Source organism: Cimex lectularius, unplaced genomic scaffold, assembly GCF_000648675.2.
Source record: "Cimex lectularius strain Harlan isolate CLEC.00 unplaced genomic scaffold, Clec_2.1 scaffold42, whole genome shotgun sequence".
NCBI classification, from domain to species: domain Eukaryota; kingdom Metazoa; phylum Arthropoda; class Insecta; order Hemiptera; family Cimicidae; genus Cimex; species Cimex lectularius.
Genome location: NW_019392754.1, coordinates 249,132 through 266,905, shown reverse-complemented (window position 1 = coordinate 266,905; position 17,774 = coordinate 249,132). Strand labels below are relative to the sequence as shown.

At 37.0% G+C, this 17,774-nt stretch overlaps 1 protein-coding gene across 4 annotated transcripts in view; it reads right to left on the bottom strand.

The window, feature by feature from the left end:
- Window positions 1-5,318: 5,318 nt before the first annotated feature.
- LOC106673921 overlaps window positions 5,319-17,774 on the bottom strand; it is a 30,816-nt gene continuing 18,360 nt past the window's right edge. For 2 of the 4 annotated variants that reach the window (XM_024227294.1, XM_014406310.2), the window contains exons 2-5: window positions 15,504-15,843; window positions 15,328-15,450; window positions 15,161-15,199; window positions 5,319-5,961 (exon numbers count right to left, since the gene is read on the bottom strand). In XM_024227294.1, coding sequence (XP_024083062.1) covers window positions 5,686-5,961; window positions 15,161-15,199; window positions 15,328-15,450; window positions 15,504-15,842 — 777 coding nt within the window. In that variant the 5' untranslated portion in view covers window position 15,843 and the 3' untranslated portion in view covers window positions 5,319-5,685. The remainder of the gene's footprint in view (window positions 5,962-15,160; window positions 15,200-15,327; window positions 15,451-15,503; window positions 15,844-17,774) is intronic. The other 2 variants (XM_024227295.1, XM_014406311.2) reach the window with 1 other exon arrangement.

The window sequence follows — 17,774 nt, the reverse complement described above, 5'->3', positions numbered from 1 at the left end:
TTATCTAAATATAACGGGAAAAAGTCAAAAAACTCAAAAATAAACATATCCCATTTCTGCGCTCAGTGATTCGTCTGTTCTTCTGGTCCCAAGTTTTCACAGATTTTAGTTTTTCGATCATGTCAATCATTCCAGTTTAATTGTTTTTATTGCGTTTTTAGTGTCTCCTGGACGTCAGGTGGCAATATCACGAGTTTTTCGTATTTTGAATATTACATTTTGTAATGAATTAATAATCGAAAAATGATTAAAAAATGTATTTATAGTACTAAAATGAATTCAATTTCGAAATTGAAAAAAAAGTGAAATCCCTGTAGTTGCAATAAATTAATGTACAGATAAATTATGTTTCTGTAAGACAAATCAGACTGATTAAGATTGACTGCGTAATTATATAGTCAAATCTCATTTCTAAATTAATTATTAAAGAATTAGTCAGCCATTTTTTCCTCGTAAAAGATAATATTTCACTTTTAGTGGTGAAATGTTATCGGGACAATGTATGAATGGCATCTTATCTTCGAACCTGTGACTTTTCTGTTGTTGATTTAGATAAGGAGGAATTTCAATTTTAAAATTCTATGGGGAAAGGGATTCTTTAGTATTCCAGATCGCTTTATTAGTGTTATTTAATCTTACACAAATTTTTGCCATGAAGTCCCCCATCATATAAAATATTATTCCTACTGAATGGATGGCCATGAAAAATGGCAAAAAGGAGGGAAATTCAAAAGGTGGGGTTGAGATAGGAAGTTGATGTCCGAATGGATCGAGGTCACGATAGCTCAAGTAGTAGAGCAGCGGCGTATATAGCCGAAGATCGTGGGTTCGAATCCCGCTCGTGCCATTAACTTTTTTTCATCTCAACTAAAAACCTTAATTAATTGTAATGTATTAATTGGTCAAGCGGACCACGAAATTAGTGAATTATTCCTACTTTCAATTAATTAAGGTTTTTAGTTGAGATAAAAAGTCAGTGTCACGAGCGGGATTTGAACCCACGACCTTCGGCTAAATACGCCGCTGCTCTACCACTTGAGCTATCGTGACTTCGATCTGCTCGGACACTAACTTCCCAAATCAACCCTACCCTTGAATTTGAAAAATGACAAAAAGGAGGAAAAATTCAATGGGGGGGGGGGTTGATTTGGGAAGTTAGGGTCCGAGCAGATCGAAGTCACGATAGCTCAAGTGGTAGAGCAGCGGCGTATTTAGCCGAAGATCGTGGGTTCGAATCCCGCTCGTGACACTGACTTTTTATCTCAACTAAAACCCTTAATTAATTGAAAGATATTAATTGGTCAAGCTGACCACGAAACTAGTAAAATTAGTGAAAGTGTTGAGCTCTGAGCATTCTCGGGTATGTGGGAGGTCACGTATGTACCTTGAGCTGTCATCTGAGACGGTGGTTGATGTTGATGAGCCAAATGGTTGTTAAATCCGGTGCTGTTGTACGAAATGAAGGACGTTTCATATTCATAAAATGAGACATTTCACTTGATAGGATAAAAGAAGTCTTGTCTGGACATAATACACATAATAAAATAAAAGTGTATTTTCCTATGCGAGGACACTCCTTTCTCCCTTGCGACCGAGTTATGGTAATAACTACCGAAAGTGGTTTTCAACCTATTACGTTAAACAAACTACGTCTTTGGAAACACGAAGACTACCAGCAAAATATCAAAAGATCATTTCATCATGCCATTACCTTGAGGTATCATCCCAAACACCAGGCACTATTAAAACCTCTGAGTTCATTGAAGGCCTACCAATTCCAGCAGTGAAATCCTTTGCGCTACCAACTGCAGAGTTGTACACGTCAAAGATTCCAGTCAATGCTGGAAAAATGAAGGATTTGAAGAGCCTCAAGAACTACATCCAACAAACGGCAGTTCACATTTTTTGGAGCTCAATTTACGCTTGGCCTTATAACAAACTATTGGGTTAATATTGTTCTTTTGGGTGTCATGTTTTTACTTTAATGGTATTTGAAACTTCTTTTTACGATGTCTGTTTAATTGTATTAAATATTTTCGAGGCGGTAAATACATTTCTAGCAGAATACGAACGCTTCTCTACAATAAAAAAGTGTTGAGAGCCGAACAGAGCCATATCAACACCATAAAAGTGGATACCCTGCTCACAAGGATTGAAGAAATTGAGGAAAACCTTAAAATACATTTGTACAACAGCCTAATTGGAGTCCTGTAATTTATTCAAAATTTTAGAAAATACCTCTTTTAAACATTTTATTTCTTTCCAGTAAAAATTAATTTGTGGGACATGTCCCTTTTCTGTAATCATTGGTTCAGACAAGAGAGGCAGGATTATTCTGACACGATTAAACCAAGGAAACGGCTTCCTGACAAAGTCACCTGGAGAATCGATAGTACTAAAGCAAAGCATGATGACAAAGATCGATAACTAATATCGATAAACGCTTATAGTCATATTAAAGTCTTTCGTCTCTTTGCTAGTATGAATGTATTTATTAGCGTGACGTTAACTGTGGATAGACGTGTTTGTGATGGAATATAGAGTATACCACTTGCCAAATTAGTTTTTTTATAGTGAATTTTGTATATTGGGGCAAGATGGTGGCATCGGTGTACTATCGAATACCTTTGTGCTTCCTAAATTTTTAATTGTATATTCAAGTTGGTAGGGTATCTAGTTAGAATGTATCCATGTGAGCGGTTAATAACTGGAAAATGCAGAGGCTTTGATCGTAGCTGTTTAAACAATTTTAAATAAACCTTAATTTTCAACTTGTGACACTGACTTTTTTAACTCAACTAAAAACCTTAATTAATTGAAATATATTAATTGGACAAAAGGACCACGAAAACTAGTGAATTATTCCTACTGTAAGTTCGAGTAAATCAATGGAAAGAATGAAAAATCCTATATGATTGTTTAATTTAATTCTGTTTTTGACCGTCAACCAATAAAGTACAAATTTATTTAAGTAACTTTATTTGTTGCTGAAGTTGTTACGTAAAATTTAAGTAAAGTTTTATGACTCTGGAAATACTGACAGATACGGCGCTTACAGAAAAGTTGCATCTAGTGATGATCTTAAACACATGTACTAAATTCCTTGAAGTAAAATTCACGTTTATTACTATAAATTTGATTTTTCGGATACAATTGGTTTAAAAAAATTGTCATTAAGATGTTGAAATTATTAAAAAATAAGGAAAATAATATAAAATAAAATAAACTCTTTGGTACAAAATTGAACGTAAAAAACCCACAATATCCTTTTAAAAATTAAAAGAAATGTTCAAATTGTCCACCTTCTGGAAGAATACAAGCCTGACATCGCTTCCTAAGAAATATGACTGTTATCGAGATTTCTTCCTGCTTCTGTTCTCTCATAAGAGCACAGGATTCCTGAATCCTTTGTACGAGATCGTCCTTAGTTGTGACAAGTACGAGGTAGATTTCATTTTTATGAGTTACCAAGTCAATCGGGGTTAAATCTGAGATTGTTTTTTTGTTATGTTCAATTTTGTACCAAAGAGTATTTTTTAAGATACCTTACAGAGTTACCTGATGTTAGGCATATCCAGATCAGTTTTGAGTTGAAGTTGAAGCAGTCTAAAAAGCCTTCAGTACTACTGTACTGTCAGAGGTATATCTGTGCAATTTTTGGTTTATTTTTGAGTATGTCGTGTGCACTGAATTCTATTACATAGATCTAGGTTAGAAGGTCTGGAGGGTGCGACCTGAGTGCGTAGGAACTCCGAAGAGTGTCAGAACATTGTTGTCACTGACACCCGACAAGGATTCCATCCAATCCAGACAGATTTTGACTTTTTGATACTTTTGCTGCCTTCAGAGAGTATGGCTATCTTCTTGGAGTGGATTCTAACCATTTTTATTTCTTTGAGGAGGTTCAATTATTAAAATTTCTTTATTGAAAAAGTGAATCGAGTCCCATCCCTGGGGTTTGATCCACTAGGATTTAGACTTGTTAAGGATACAATTGCTGGGCCAGAAGTATTTACACCGGATCAATTCTTGGCCAGTATATCGTTCGTCTCAACTTACCTGTATCCTGAGTTCCAAGAAACCCAGTGTAAAATCACAGGATTCCATTCTCTCCAGACATCTCAATTTTCTCCAGACGACTCAGCCTTCATATACATCATAATTGGGAAATGGCGTTTTCTTTATTTGTACTTACTTTTTTTACTCTTTACTCCATTTATCTCTCCCTCGTAGTTTCTTTCTATAACGTTTCTTCCTATACATATCTCTTTGTGTTTATCTCTCGCTCTTTCTATTTCTTCCTCTCTCTCTCTCTCTCTCTCTCTCTCTCTCTCTATCTATCTATCTCTATCTTTCTGTATCTCTTCCTTTCCTTTCTTTTTTTCTTTTTTACAGGTTCTCTTTATCACTCATTCTAGTTCACTTTCTCTCGCGCTCCCTCTGTTGCTGTCATCCTTTTCACTATTTATCTTTCTCTCCTTCACTCATTCCCGTTCTTTCACTCCCTTTCTCTCCTTCTTTATCTCTTTTCCTCTCCCTATCTCTTTCTGCTTTCCTTTCTCTTTCTCCTACCTACGATTTTACTCTTACTCTTAATTTCTTTCTATAACGCTTCTTTCTGTACACTTCTTTATCTGTGTCTCTCTCGCTCTTTCTATTTCTTCTACCTCTCTCTCTGTCTTTCTGTTTCTCTTCCTTCCCTTTATTTTTTAGAGTTTCTCTTTACCATTCACTCTGCTTCATTTTCTCTCTCTCTCTCTCTCTTTCCTCTGTTTCTGCCACTTTCACTGTTTATATTTCATTCATTCTGTTTTTGTTTCTCTCCCTCACTCACGCCCGTTCTTTCACTCTCTTTCTCACCTTCTCTATCTTTTTTCTCTCCCTACCTCTCTCTGCTTTTGTGTATCTCTTTCAACTTCACTCTCTCTACATCTCCTCTACCCCTCACTGTCTTTCAGTCTCTCTCTCTTTTCTTTCCTCCATATCTCTCGTTGTGTACCTCTTTCTCTTTTATTTTCGATCTTTATCACATTCTCTGTTCAACTTCCTTCTTTTCATTTTACCTATTTATCTCTATTTATGTTTTTTTCTCTCCTTCACTCACTCCCTCTCTTTTTCTCCTTCTCTCTCTCCCCCTCTTTCTCTCTTCCTTTTTGTACACACACACACACTCACACACACACACACACACACACACACACACACACACACACTCTCTCTCTCTCTCTCTCTCTCTCACATTCTTTCCATTTTTTTCTTTGCTTTTTCACCACTTTCATTAACATTTGAGTGTGTGTGAAAGAAATGAAAACATTTTACTTTAACGTTAATTTATTTATTAGTATGGTACGTGAACAATAACATTTTGTTTTGTCTTTGTTACAACTGGTATCATTCTTATATCAATACAAACAACTTTCCCAAAGAATATAAATAAGTCCCGCCATTGTGTGATGGTGAGATTGGGTAGTGGAGGGAATTATGTTTTTATGGACTTAAAAAGTCTCTTAAAAAGGCAATTTGAGTAAGAGGTCTTCTGTGGCAAAACTAACTTGAGCTGTAATAATATCTGTTTTTTTATTTTTATTCGGGCTATTAAAAAAATAAAGATAAACGAATTTAAATGACTAGATGGCGGGCATGACTTCCTCCACTACTTCGATTACAAGCGAGACGATTGGCAATTTACAGCATCCTCTTTTCCATGGTCGTCGTCGTTGTTGTGAGCTTTTTGCGAAGACGGACCGAAGACGATGACGACGAGTCGACGCTGGCTTCGTCCAGGAGTTGTCTCAGGTTGGCGAGACGTTTCTGCCGTGCGGCTCCCCTTTCTTCAAGTTGTTCCATTTCCGCGTCGAGGTCGGCGAGGCGAGCTTTTGACGCCCGGGCCCTCGCTTTAGCAGCCGTCTCGTCGAACGCGTCGAGACTCGCGTCCCTCATAGCCGTCCATTTCTCTGAAACCTGCACATATTCGCTATACCTTTCAGACTTGATTTCCTCGAATTCATGCTTTATTTTTAATTAATTATTTTAAAAAACCTAAGTTTACTTTATTTGCTATTAATTAAATTGTCATTCCATTTCAAAAAGTTGAATATGTCTGTTATATTTAATGGACAATAATAATCATTATATTTAATGGACATGGAGTCGATATGAGTTTTTCAGATTTTTTTTTTTTTTGCCTTATGATCTTTGCATATTAGCCATGACTAATTCTTATATATGTTGTCCAAATTGGGGGTTATCGGGAAAAAAGGGCCAGAGGCGACGGTGGGAATCGAACCCACGACCGCGGCGTGAGAGTCTCTCATGCTAACCACTCGGCTACCTAAGAGTTTTTCAGATAAATTCAAATTTCTCTTCGTTTATTCATAAATATCAAAAATTTTGACCAAGCTCGTAATGTCGAACAATGTTAACAAAATCAGACACCCATTGTTAGAAATTGGGACTGACTATATGATCCCATGTTCTTTAAACAAAAAACATTCGGAAACATTCTTTACAATCCTGTAAAGTCTCAACGGACTATAAAGATGAGGAAGAACCGAAAAACATGAGCAATCAAACTCATTAGGAAAGTACACTTCGGTCTTTCAAGCAGAAATACATGCCCTGGAAAATCTTAAAATAGGTAACACTGGCAAAAAATCCTCATAAGATCTGATAGCCGAGTAGCCATTAAAGCATTAGCATGTAAAAGAATTACATCAAAATTAGTCAGTGAATGCATCCAAAATCTCCAAAACCTGGGGAAACACAACCTGATGATATCTCAGGTGCCAGGGCATAGAGAAATTTTGGGTAACGAGAAAGCAGAGAGACTGGGCAGAGGAGAATCTGCAGGTTTTTTGGGCTGTTTTCATATTTATCAAATTTTGATTCTTTCCTAGTTCTCTTCTTATTTGGGGTAACCTCTTCGACTATTTTCATATGCATTTTTTCTCCTGTTCGGTTTTTCTTTTGCATATCTTTTTGAACTATTTCGTATTTATCTGATTGTTTTATTCTTACTCTGTTCGGTTTTTCTTTCGCATACATTTTAAACTGTTTTTATTTTCATCTGATTGTTAATTTTTTTCATATCGCAAGTTCTTTCACTTAATTCTCTGAGGCATGTTTATCAAATTTTTTATTCCGGCCCTGTTAGCTTCTTCTTTCGCATAGATATTTAGGCTGTTGTCATACATATCTAATTTTTTCATTCCTGTCTTGTTTGCTCTTCTTTCCATGTTTTTGGGCTGTTCACTTATATAATTTTATCAAATTTTTATTTTTTCCTAATTAGCTTTTTAATTGGGATAATCTCTTCGTCTATGTTCATATGTATCCACAAGATTCTCTATTGATAGGTTGAAAATCTTTATTCAATTTAGTAAATTACATGGACGTTTCGGGCTCCTGGTTCATCATCAGAAACTAAACATAGAGAAATCTCTTGGTATAATTCCCAATCTGAAGGCACACCCATTAGTAATTTCCGATTTTTTTTAAATAAAAGTTTTTATACCTGGACAAAGGGGGTGGAAAAATAATATGTGTCATTCGCATAGTCCAGGTACAAGCCCAAAACATGAGCAACAAACTCATTATGGGAGTACACTTCGGTCTTTCAAGCAGAAATACATGCCATCAAAGCTTGTGCCCTGAGAAATCTTAAAAGAGGTTGGCAAAAACAACCTCGTCATATGTGATAGCCAAGCAATTATAGCATTAGCACGTAAAAGAAAATTAGTCTGTCCATGCATCCAAAATCTCCAAACACCACAACCTAATTATGTCTTGAATGCCAGGACACAGAGGAATTTTGATTAACAAGAAAGCCTACAGACTGGCCCCGAACCTTTACTTGGGATAACAAAAACAAATATAGAATCCTCCATCGCAGAAGTGATCCAAAAAAGAAGTGGATAAACCCTATGGGTGCTAGACACAGCTTATGATGAAACAACCCTCACCAAGACTGGCAAAATCACGGTTACTGGCATCTCAGAAAACATCTACACAACATGGGCATTATATAACGATGATCCCATCTGTAGATTAGGTAATTAGGAGGAGGAATCAGCCACACATATCATCTTCGAATGCGAAGCAACAGCTCAATAGAAATTCAACTTAACATACGATTAATTTTGACAAACTGAAGTCTAAAAAGCAGCTTTATAAATAATCTATTACAAATAATCTTTTATTTATAGTTATGGCATAATAGAAAAGTGGCTAAATGGAGTTGGATTTTTGAACCAAAGTTTTCGGCTTGAAAGTCAAGGATCAAACTTATTTGAATAAAAAGGAATTTTTCCTTAAAAATTGTTTGTTTTTATGGCATAATGAACAAAAACTGTGCTACAAAAATCGTCTTAAATATTTTTTGTGTTTTATTATATTAATATGGCCCCCGTTTTGATTCTTGGAGGAAGGTTGTTTTATTGAATAATAGTACTGATAGTCATGTCCCATACAGAGTACTGAGAGTGAATGTATTTATTGGCGTGTGCCCTGGAAAATCTTAAAAGAGGTTACACTGACAAAAAATCCTCATAAGATCTGATAGCCAAGCAGCCATTAAAGCAATAGCATGTAAAAGAATCACATCAAAATTAGTCAGTGAATGCATCCAAAATCTCCAAAACCTGGGGAAACACAACAACCTGATGATATCTTGGATGCCAGGGCACAGGGGAATTTTGGGTAATGAGAAAGTAACGGTCTAGCCAGAGGAGGACCTGCAAGACCATACGCCCCGAACCTATACTTGGGATTAAAAAAAAAATAGAATCCTCCATCGCAGAATGGATCCAAACAAAACAAAAGGAGAAGTGGATAAACTCTAGCGGTGCTAGACATAGTAAACTTACGATGAAACAACCCTCACCAAGACTGGCAAAATCACTGCTGCAATTGGAGAGGGCTAAACTCAGAGGAGTGGTCGGACTACTAACCGGTCACTGGCATCTGAGAAAACATCTACACAACATGGGTATATACAACGATGATCCCATTTGCAGATTATGTAACGAGGAGGAGGAAACAGCCAGTCATATCATCTTCGAATGCGAAGCAACAGCTCAATGGAGGTTTAACCTAATATACGAAAAAACTTAGGGAATGAAATTGTAGCAGCGACAGTCAATGACCTGATACTTCTAAGGAGAAGGATTGAGTCTATTGCACTGAACTAAGGAACTAGGAAGGTACAATAAGCCAGAAGGATGCAGTGCTTGGGGAGTACAAACCCTACAAACCCCCTAGGTTATCCTTATCATCATACCATATCTGAGTGGAATTCCTTCACTATATTTAGGCCGGCCTGGAGGTGCGGTTGTCTTACACAGTTTTTAATTGGTATTTACATTATTGTACACTTCGGTCTTTCAAGCAGAAATACATGCCATCAATGCATGTGCTCTGGAAAATCTTAAAAGTGGTTACACTGACAAAAAAATCCTCATAAGATCTGATAGCCAAGCGGCTATTAAAACATTAGCATGAATGCATTTATTAGCGTGAATGTGTAGATGAGAGAGTCGAAGGCGGAATATTTAGCACCCTTGTTAAATAATGGGGGAGCAAGCAGCCATTAAAGCATTAGCATGTCAAAAAACACACCAAAATTAGTCAGAGAATGCATCCAAATCTCAAAAACTTGGGGAAACACAACAACCTGATAATATGTTGGATGCCAGGGCACAGAGGGGTTAGGGATGGTTAGGGATGGTTAGGGATGGTTAGGGTTAATTTTTGGTGACAAGAAAGCAAACAGACAGGCCAGAGGAGGATCTGCAAGACCATACATAGGTGCTGAACTTGGGATAACAAAAACAAAAGATAGAATCCTCCATCGCAGAATGGATCTAAACAAAAGGAGAAGTGGATAAACTCTAGCGGGGCTAGACACAGTAAACTTATGATGGAACAACCTTCACCAAGCCCGGCAAAATCACTGCTGCAATTGGACAAGGACAAACTCAGAGGTCGGTTAGTTCCTTAGTTCAGAGCAACAGGCTCAATCCTTCTCCTAAGAAGTATCAGAAAATATCAAGGAACTAACCGGCCACTGGCAGAGAAAACATCTACACAATATGGGCGTACACAACGATGACCTCATCTTCAGATTATGTATGTATCTGCAGAGGAGAAGGAAACAGGATCATCTTCGAATGCGAAGCAACAGCTCAATGGGGATGTAACGTACGGAAAAACTTAGGGAATCAAATAGCAGCAGCAGGTCAATGACCTGATACTTCTTAGGAGAAGGATTGAGTCTATTGCACTGAACTAAGGAACTAGGAACGTACAATAAGCCAGAAGGCCGCAGTGCCTGGGGAGCGCCAACCCCACTTCCTAGTATCCTTTTTTACCATACCATTTATTGGCGTGAAATCAGAGGAGTGGTAGGACTACTAACCGGTCACTGGCATCTGAGAAAACATCTACAAAACATGGGCATATACAACGAAGATCCCATCTGCAGATTATGTAACGAGGAGGAGGAAACAGCCAGTCATATCATCTTCGAATGCGAAGCAACAGCTCAATGGAGATTTAACCTAACGTACGGAAAAAACTTAGAGTATCAAATTGCAGCAATAACAGTCAATGACCTGATACTTCTGAGAAGAAGGATTGAGTCTATTGACTAAACTAGGGAACTGGGAAGGTACAATAAGCCAGAAGGCTGCAATGCTTGCGGATCACTAACCTAGTAGTTTCCTAGTATCCTTTTTTGTTTTACCAACCGATCTTTTCTTAATAATATTAACTCTTCTTATGATCTACCTTGTTTGTATGTTTTTTTTGTATTTTGTACATTTACAATAAATTAAGATTTAATGAAGTCTTCGATTCTCGTAATACAAAGTTTCTTGTTTTAAAATAAACAATCATAAAGCAAAACAGATATTATTACAAAAATACATGTGCCAACAATTTAATATCAAAAATAAAAATTCAGCCTATTGTACTGTCCAGGCTGTAATAAAATAATCGTTTCAGATTTAATTAAAGTTCACACACATAAAACACATGAAATGATGTATGATGAAATCACCAAACACAAGAACATAAATAATTACTATGATAAGTAGAAAAAACATCTAAACTCCTAAAATTAATACAAAGTTTTTCGGTTTAAGGTTATTTGACATAATATATATTTATTTGTCAACCTGCTTTAAAGGATTTCCAAATAAAACACAATTTACCTGACAAAGCGTCATTTTATTTCATTAGATTTACAGTTTTCAGTTAGATTGTGAGAAAAATTTTAATTCAGGTTTTGTCTCACTGATCACCTGAGAACCGGAAATTTCGCCTTTCCGAAATCTTTCACCAGAAGGCTACCTGAACAATATAAAAACATTAACATGTTGGTAGAAAGTTATGGGACGTACAAATTCCAAATAAGCTCATGTTAATGTAGCGTAATGTTCTTATTTTGATGACTAACCGGACGAAACTACTTTTCCGAATGACACGCAAACAATTTATGCTATTATAATTAAATACCCGAATCTATCACAGGGTAGAAGTAGATATGTCGATTACCGAAAATGATCCGTTTTTTGCCGACTGAGTGTCATATACTTGGGAGAAGTTGGTTACTGTTGGCTTAAGCCATGAAGTTTTTGGACAGTTCATTTCAGATATCTTTTCAGGTATATCTATTGATCCAAATTTTTATCACGATTGTCAATTTTAATGAAACTTGTTTTGGTGCTACTCAGTCAAAAAATATTATACGTATGTAGGAGCGTTCTTGCTAATAAGTCCTAAACGCCTAGAAATTTTTTAAAATGATATTTAAAAAAAAGATTTTTGAATTTGTTGCAAATGCATTTCGACGTTTTTATTTGACATTCGATTTGTTTTTAAAGCAGGATGATGATAAATGAGATTAGTTGCATGAAAAGTTACAAAAATCCAAAGTACAGAAAGCAAAAAAATATTTCATTTTTGAAAACAAAAATTTGTTTTAAGCATTATATAAAGTCCTTAAATGTTTATGGTAAACAAAAAAATAAGACGGGTTTGATTAAAGAATTTAATTACTAATTTTTGATAAAATATTTTTTTTGTATCACGGGTTTCCTGTTGTTCTCCTAAAAATTTTTCACTGGCTTGGATTTTATCCAAATTCAACGATATGATAACCGTGTCCGTTAATTAATGATTATTTAGAGATAGTGTGATGAAGGTTTGGAAAAAACGTTTTCTTTATCGTGCCAATGTTTCCATCTCTTTAAATTTATTAAATTTAGTCGTCTAATTGACCAAATAACTTCTTTCAATTAATTAATCATTACATAAGAAATAGGTTGAAATGGAAAAGTGAGTGTCACAAGCGGGATTCGAACCCACGATCTTCGGCTCAATACGCCGCTGCTCTAACCACTTGAGCTATCGTGACCTCCTTGAGGCCTCAACATCGTGGGTTCGAATCCCGCTCGTGCCATTGACTTTTTTATCACTTCATCTCAACCTATCTTTCGAATTTTCCCTCCTTTTTGCCATTTTTCAAATGTCTTGTAATCAGGATTCGATTCACGGCGATATCTGAAGTGGCCAAAGGGAGCTGTTGGTGAAGTTACTTCCTTTTATTAGGCCGGAAACCCTGTTATGGATATACACCATAATAGTAAGACCTTTACTTACATACGGAGCTATAGCCTGGGCTGATAAAGCGGAACAAGTAACCAAAAGGAAAGAACTCACAAAAATACAGAGACTTGCATGCATCTGCATAACGGGAGCAATGAGAACATGTCCTACAATTAGCATGGAAAAGATATTGGGACTAATCCCCCTACATCACATGGTAGAAAGGACAGCACAGAAAACCATAATCAACTTTATTAGAGAGAAACCTCCAACAGGAATAAAACTGAAATGGAGAGACAGGAACAAACTGTGGAAAAACCATCCATCACTCATGGCTCCAAGAGATGACATGAACAGGAGGTTTGAATTCAACCAAAAATTCCGAATACATCTGGGCACCAAAAAGAATGGGAAAGAAATGGAAACAATTCTCTCAAAAATGGCCCCATCCTTTGGTACACAGATGGATCCAGAACACAGGAAGGTACGGGGGCAGGAGTGTTTGGACCTGGAACCAAATACTCAGAACCCATGGGAAAATACACCAGTATGTTCCAAGCTGAGATTCACGCAATTGAAAGGTGTATCCAATTCAATTTAAATAGAGGATACAAAATCAAGAATATAGCTATCATGTCAGATAGCCAAGCAGCCATCAAAGCACTAAGCTCAAATACCATTAGTTCAAGGATGGTGCTGAACTGCAAAACCAAATTAAACATATTAGGTTCGCAGAATAAAGTCAGCCTCTGCTGGGTCCCAGGACACATGGGAGTAGAAGGCAACGAGAAAGCGGATACCCTTGCAAGAAAAGGGGCTGCCACACCGCTAATAGGACCCGAACTCTTCTGTGGAATAGGAATACACACTATTAACGAATATCTCAGACAGAAGGACAAAAAGAAAATGAGCGAACTTTGGAATTCACTTATTGGACATAGACAATCCAAGAATCTTCTAACCAAGTTTGGCAAGAAAGAAATCACAGAATGTGTCAAAGGAAGCAGGAATAGACTGCGAATCCTAACAGGATTCCTGACAGGACACAGTAGATTAAATGGACATTTAAAGAAAATTGGAATAATCCAAGATGGCACATGTAGATTCTGCAAGGAAGCAGAAGAGACACCAACACACTTACTTACAAACTGCGGAGCTACATTAGCCCACAGGAGGAAGTGTTTTGGGCTGTACAATGTGACCATAGAAAAACTACAACCACTGAAACCGGGCCTATTAATCAAGTTTCTTGATGAAATAGGACTCACCATGTGCTTTAGGCAGAGCACAGGGATACAATAGCTCTTAAAGGGCGCAGTATACCATACCCTGAAATATTACATCTACATCTACTTCCTTTTACTTATTAAATCCATTATATTTAGTAGTCTATTGACCAAAATACTACATTCAATTTATTAATCTTTTTATGTAAGGTTTTGGTTGAAATGAAAAAGCTAGTGTCACGTGCGGGATTTCGGTCTTTATTGAGATCATCTTCAGGGCCTGGGATTTATAAAAATTGTTTAAATTATACGAATACATGTAAGATGTGATATGCGTTTATACCATCATGAATACAATCTATTAGGTTCCGTGGTCTGATTGACCAAATAAATTATTTTCAATTAATTAATCTTTAAATAAAATATTGGTTGAGATAAAAAAGTCAGTGACACGAGCGGGATTCGAACTCACGACCTACTGCTCAATACGCCACTTGAGCTATCGAAACTTCGATCTACTCAGGCACCAACTGCCCATCTAAACCCACCTTTTGAATTTTCCCTCCTTTTTTCAAAATGCCATTTTTCAAATGTCGTGTAATCTATTCGATTCTTGGCGACAGATTCCTTAAAGATTAATTAATTGAAAATAATTTATTTGGTCAATCGGACCACGAAACCTAATGGATTTAATAAGCAAAATGAAGTATATTTCACTAAAGCTATCCGTGGCCATTTCATTCGTCGGGTTGCTTTTGTGGCAAGTATAGGGTCATAATGTGAAGAAAGATTGCGGTGTCGTCCGCAAAAGTTGTGGTTCAGCTCTTGGGGTGTAAAAAATTCAAAAAGTCGGAGCGGTGCGAACTGTGTAAAGGATTGGTCCTTGGATACTCCCTTGCAGAACGCTGGCTTTAATTAAGAATTCAATACAGGTAATTTCCGACGAATTGAACAGTTTGGTTTAAAATTAGTAGAAAATCGAATAATCCAAATTTCTGTACCTCATTGCAATCTATGCTCCACATATATATTTATCCGAACAAATTATTATTAGTTTGCATGTTTCCTAAAAGTAAAGTTTTCGGTTTACTTCTTTACCGTGGCTGTAGATATTTTAATATGAAATACCTAGTATAAATGATATTTTGTTTATTAGTTCAAATGCGTGTGATGATTTTTTTAAGCGTTTTTATGAAAGCATAATTAATATTTAGTGACAAAAACAAATGCAAAAACTAGATGCATATTACAAATCTTCCGTAAAAGTGGTTTTGTACCAAATACAAACAAAGTATTGACTATAATCATTATTGCATCTTTATACATACTGCAATTTTTTTAATCATTGAAAGTGGCATTCCACGAACCTAGAAACGATTCGAGGAGTTAGAGCTTAAGTAGTCTTTCAAGGTATGAACAAATTTTTAAGTTTTTCTCGTAAGTCGGTGTTCGGATTAGTCTATATTAGTGTGTTATTTGATAAACAGTGGATTACCTTCGGACCATCAGGTACGTCGAAATCCACAGGTTTCCTCCTCCTTGTCATTTCAGTGTGTTCCAAAAGCGACCCGTTGAGGCCGACGCTTTCCAGCATTTTTTCCGCGTAGCGTTTCTTCACCTTATAAAACAATCGTTTTTTAATAAATAACATTGAATATGTAATGTGAGTACCTCTTCTCGCCTGTTGAAGAATGCGTTTTCGAAACCCTCTTCGGCGGAAGGAACGGCCGCCATCCTAGCTTTCTGAATCCTTTTCAGGGTGGACGCCATCTCCTCGTCCATCGCGTCTTGGAGAGGGTCGCTCCTTCCGGCGTGGACTGGGGAGGACACTAACGTGTCGAGGTCTCCGACGGAGACGGGTCTCCTCGGAGCCTCGAGGGTCTCAGTCGGCAGCTTTCCATATTTCCTGTCGAGGCCGTCGATCGCTGACTTGTAGTAGTTTTCACCAAGCGAGTAGTTGGCGTCATAGACCTTCGTCCTCGGCCTGGAAAACCTCCTCCTCTCCGTCATTCTGGAAAACAATGAAAGAAAGGTTTAATACATATATATAAATATGACATGGATATGAAACGTCCTACATTTGGTACAACAGCACCGGATTTAACTACCATTTGGCTCATCATCATCCACCACGGGCTCAGACGACAGCTCAAGATACATAGGTGACCTCCCACTTAACCGAATGCTCAGAGCTCAACACTTTCACTAATTTTACTAGTTTCGTGGTCAGCTTGACCAATTAATATCTTTCAATTAATTAAGGGTTTTAGTTGAGATAAAAAGTCAGTGTCACGAGCGGGATTCGAACCCACGATCTTCGGCTAAATACGCCGCTGCTCTACCACTTGAGCTATCGTGACCTCGATCCACTCATTTGAAAATGGCAAAAAGGAGGGAAAGTTCAAAAGGTGGGGTTGAGAAGGGAAGTTAATGTCCGAGTGGATCGAGGTCACGATAGCTCAAGTGGTAGAGTAGCGGCGTATCTAGCTGAAGATCGTGGGTTCGAACCCCGCTCGTGACACTGACTTTTTTATCTCAACTAAAAACCTTAATTAATTGAAACTTTCACTAATAACTACCCCTTTTTAGGGTCACCCAGTCGATAAAGAAGCAAAGTAAACACCCAATAAAGAAAATATAAAGAAACAAACAAAGGGGATAAGGAATATGTATGGAAAAAGGAGACCATTTCAAAAATAAAAAAATTGACAACGACCTAAAAGAGCTTCCATCAAAATCTTTCTTAACCATAATTTAACAGCACCAAAAAAATTCAGATCCTTGGAGTAGGAGGGTACAATTCGAAAAATAATATACACAGCTATACTTCTTGAATCGTATAAGAATGTTACAAAAATATTACCTGAGTTAAAAAAAAATAATGTCGGAAATCAACCAGTCGGTTTATGAAACGAAAAATTTAGGACAAATTTGCTGAAATGATGAAGGAAAAAGCAGTATAAAAATGAAATTTTTCTTGCTTGGAAAATTTATTAAAGCCTGGACGAATAAAACAATCGACAAATGTCAATGAAGGGTGCATGTCAAATATACGGAAGAAAAACAGGAAGAGAGGAAGAGGAGGCAATAAATAAACAAAATTAATCAAAACGAAATGGTCAGAACATGATGAGAAAAATGGACAAATAGACAAAACGTTCAGAAATCGAGAAAGTCGATTCCAATAAATAAACGTTTTCACCGGCTTTGCGGGGTGGAAAGTTGAAATTCGATGTTTATGAATCAATTTGGTTGCTATCTTGTTTCTTTTGTCACATAGACTGAAGATGGCGAAATGCCGAAACGCCAGATCAACCCTGCGAGGATGAGCAACCAAAATGACCGGTAACGGCGAAATTTAAAATTTGCTGATTGAAAATTGCTTATTAAACATAAACTTTTTCTTGTCAGAATGGGTCGTGATAAACAAAGAAGCAATGGACAAGCAATAGACATAGTAAACTCATAGTTAAAAAACTTTGACCAAAACTGGTAAATCCATTGGTACAATTAAACAGGGCATGAGCGGAATGATGACGAGCAGACTCTGCAAGAAAGCACAGAAGACATCAACACACTTACACAGTACATGTGGTAGTACAATCGCCGCATGAGGAAGTGCTTTAGGAAGTACAACCTTAGAAGAAATTCACCGAATTTGAAGAAATTCAATTTTAACCGGACCTAGTAATCAAATGCCTCGATGGATTAGGACTCACTTGTGCTATAGTACAAAACGGGATTCAACAGCTCTCAAAGAGCGCAGTATATTACGTACCCAGAAGATCTACATCTAAATGTACATCCAAAACTTTACCTAACTTAATATAACCAGTTTCTAACTTCAGCTGTTAACCAACCTACCTAACCATGCATAACCTAACTTAGCCCAACTAGGCCCAAGCCATATGCACTCACCGGTAATTATGCCAGAGGAGAATT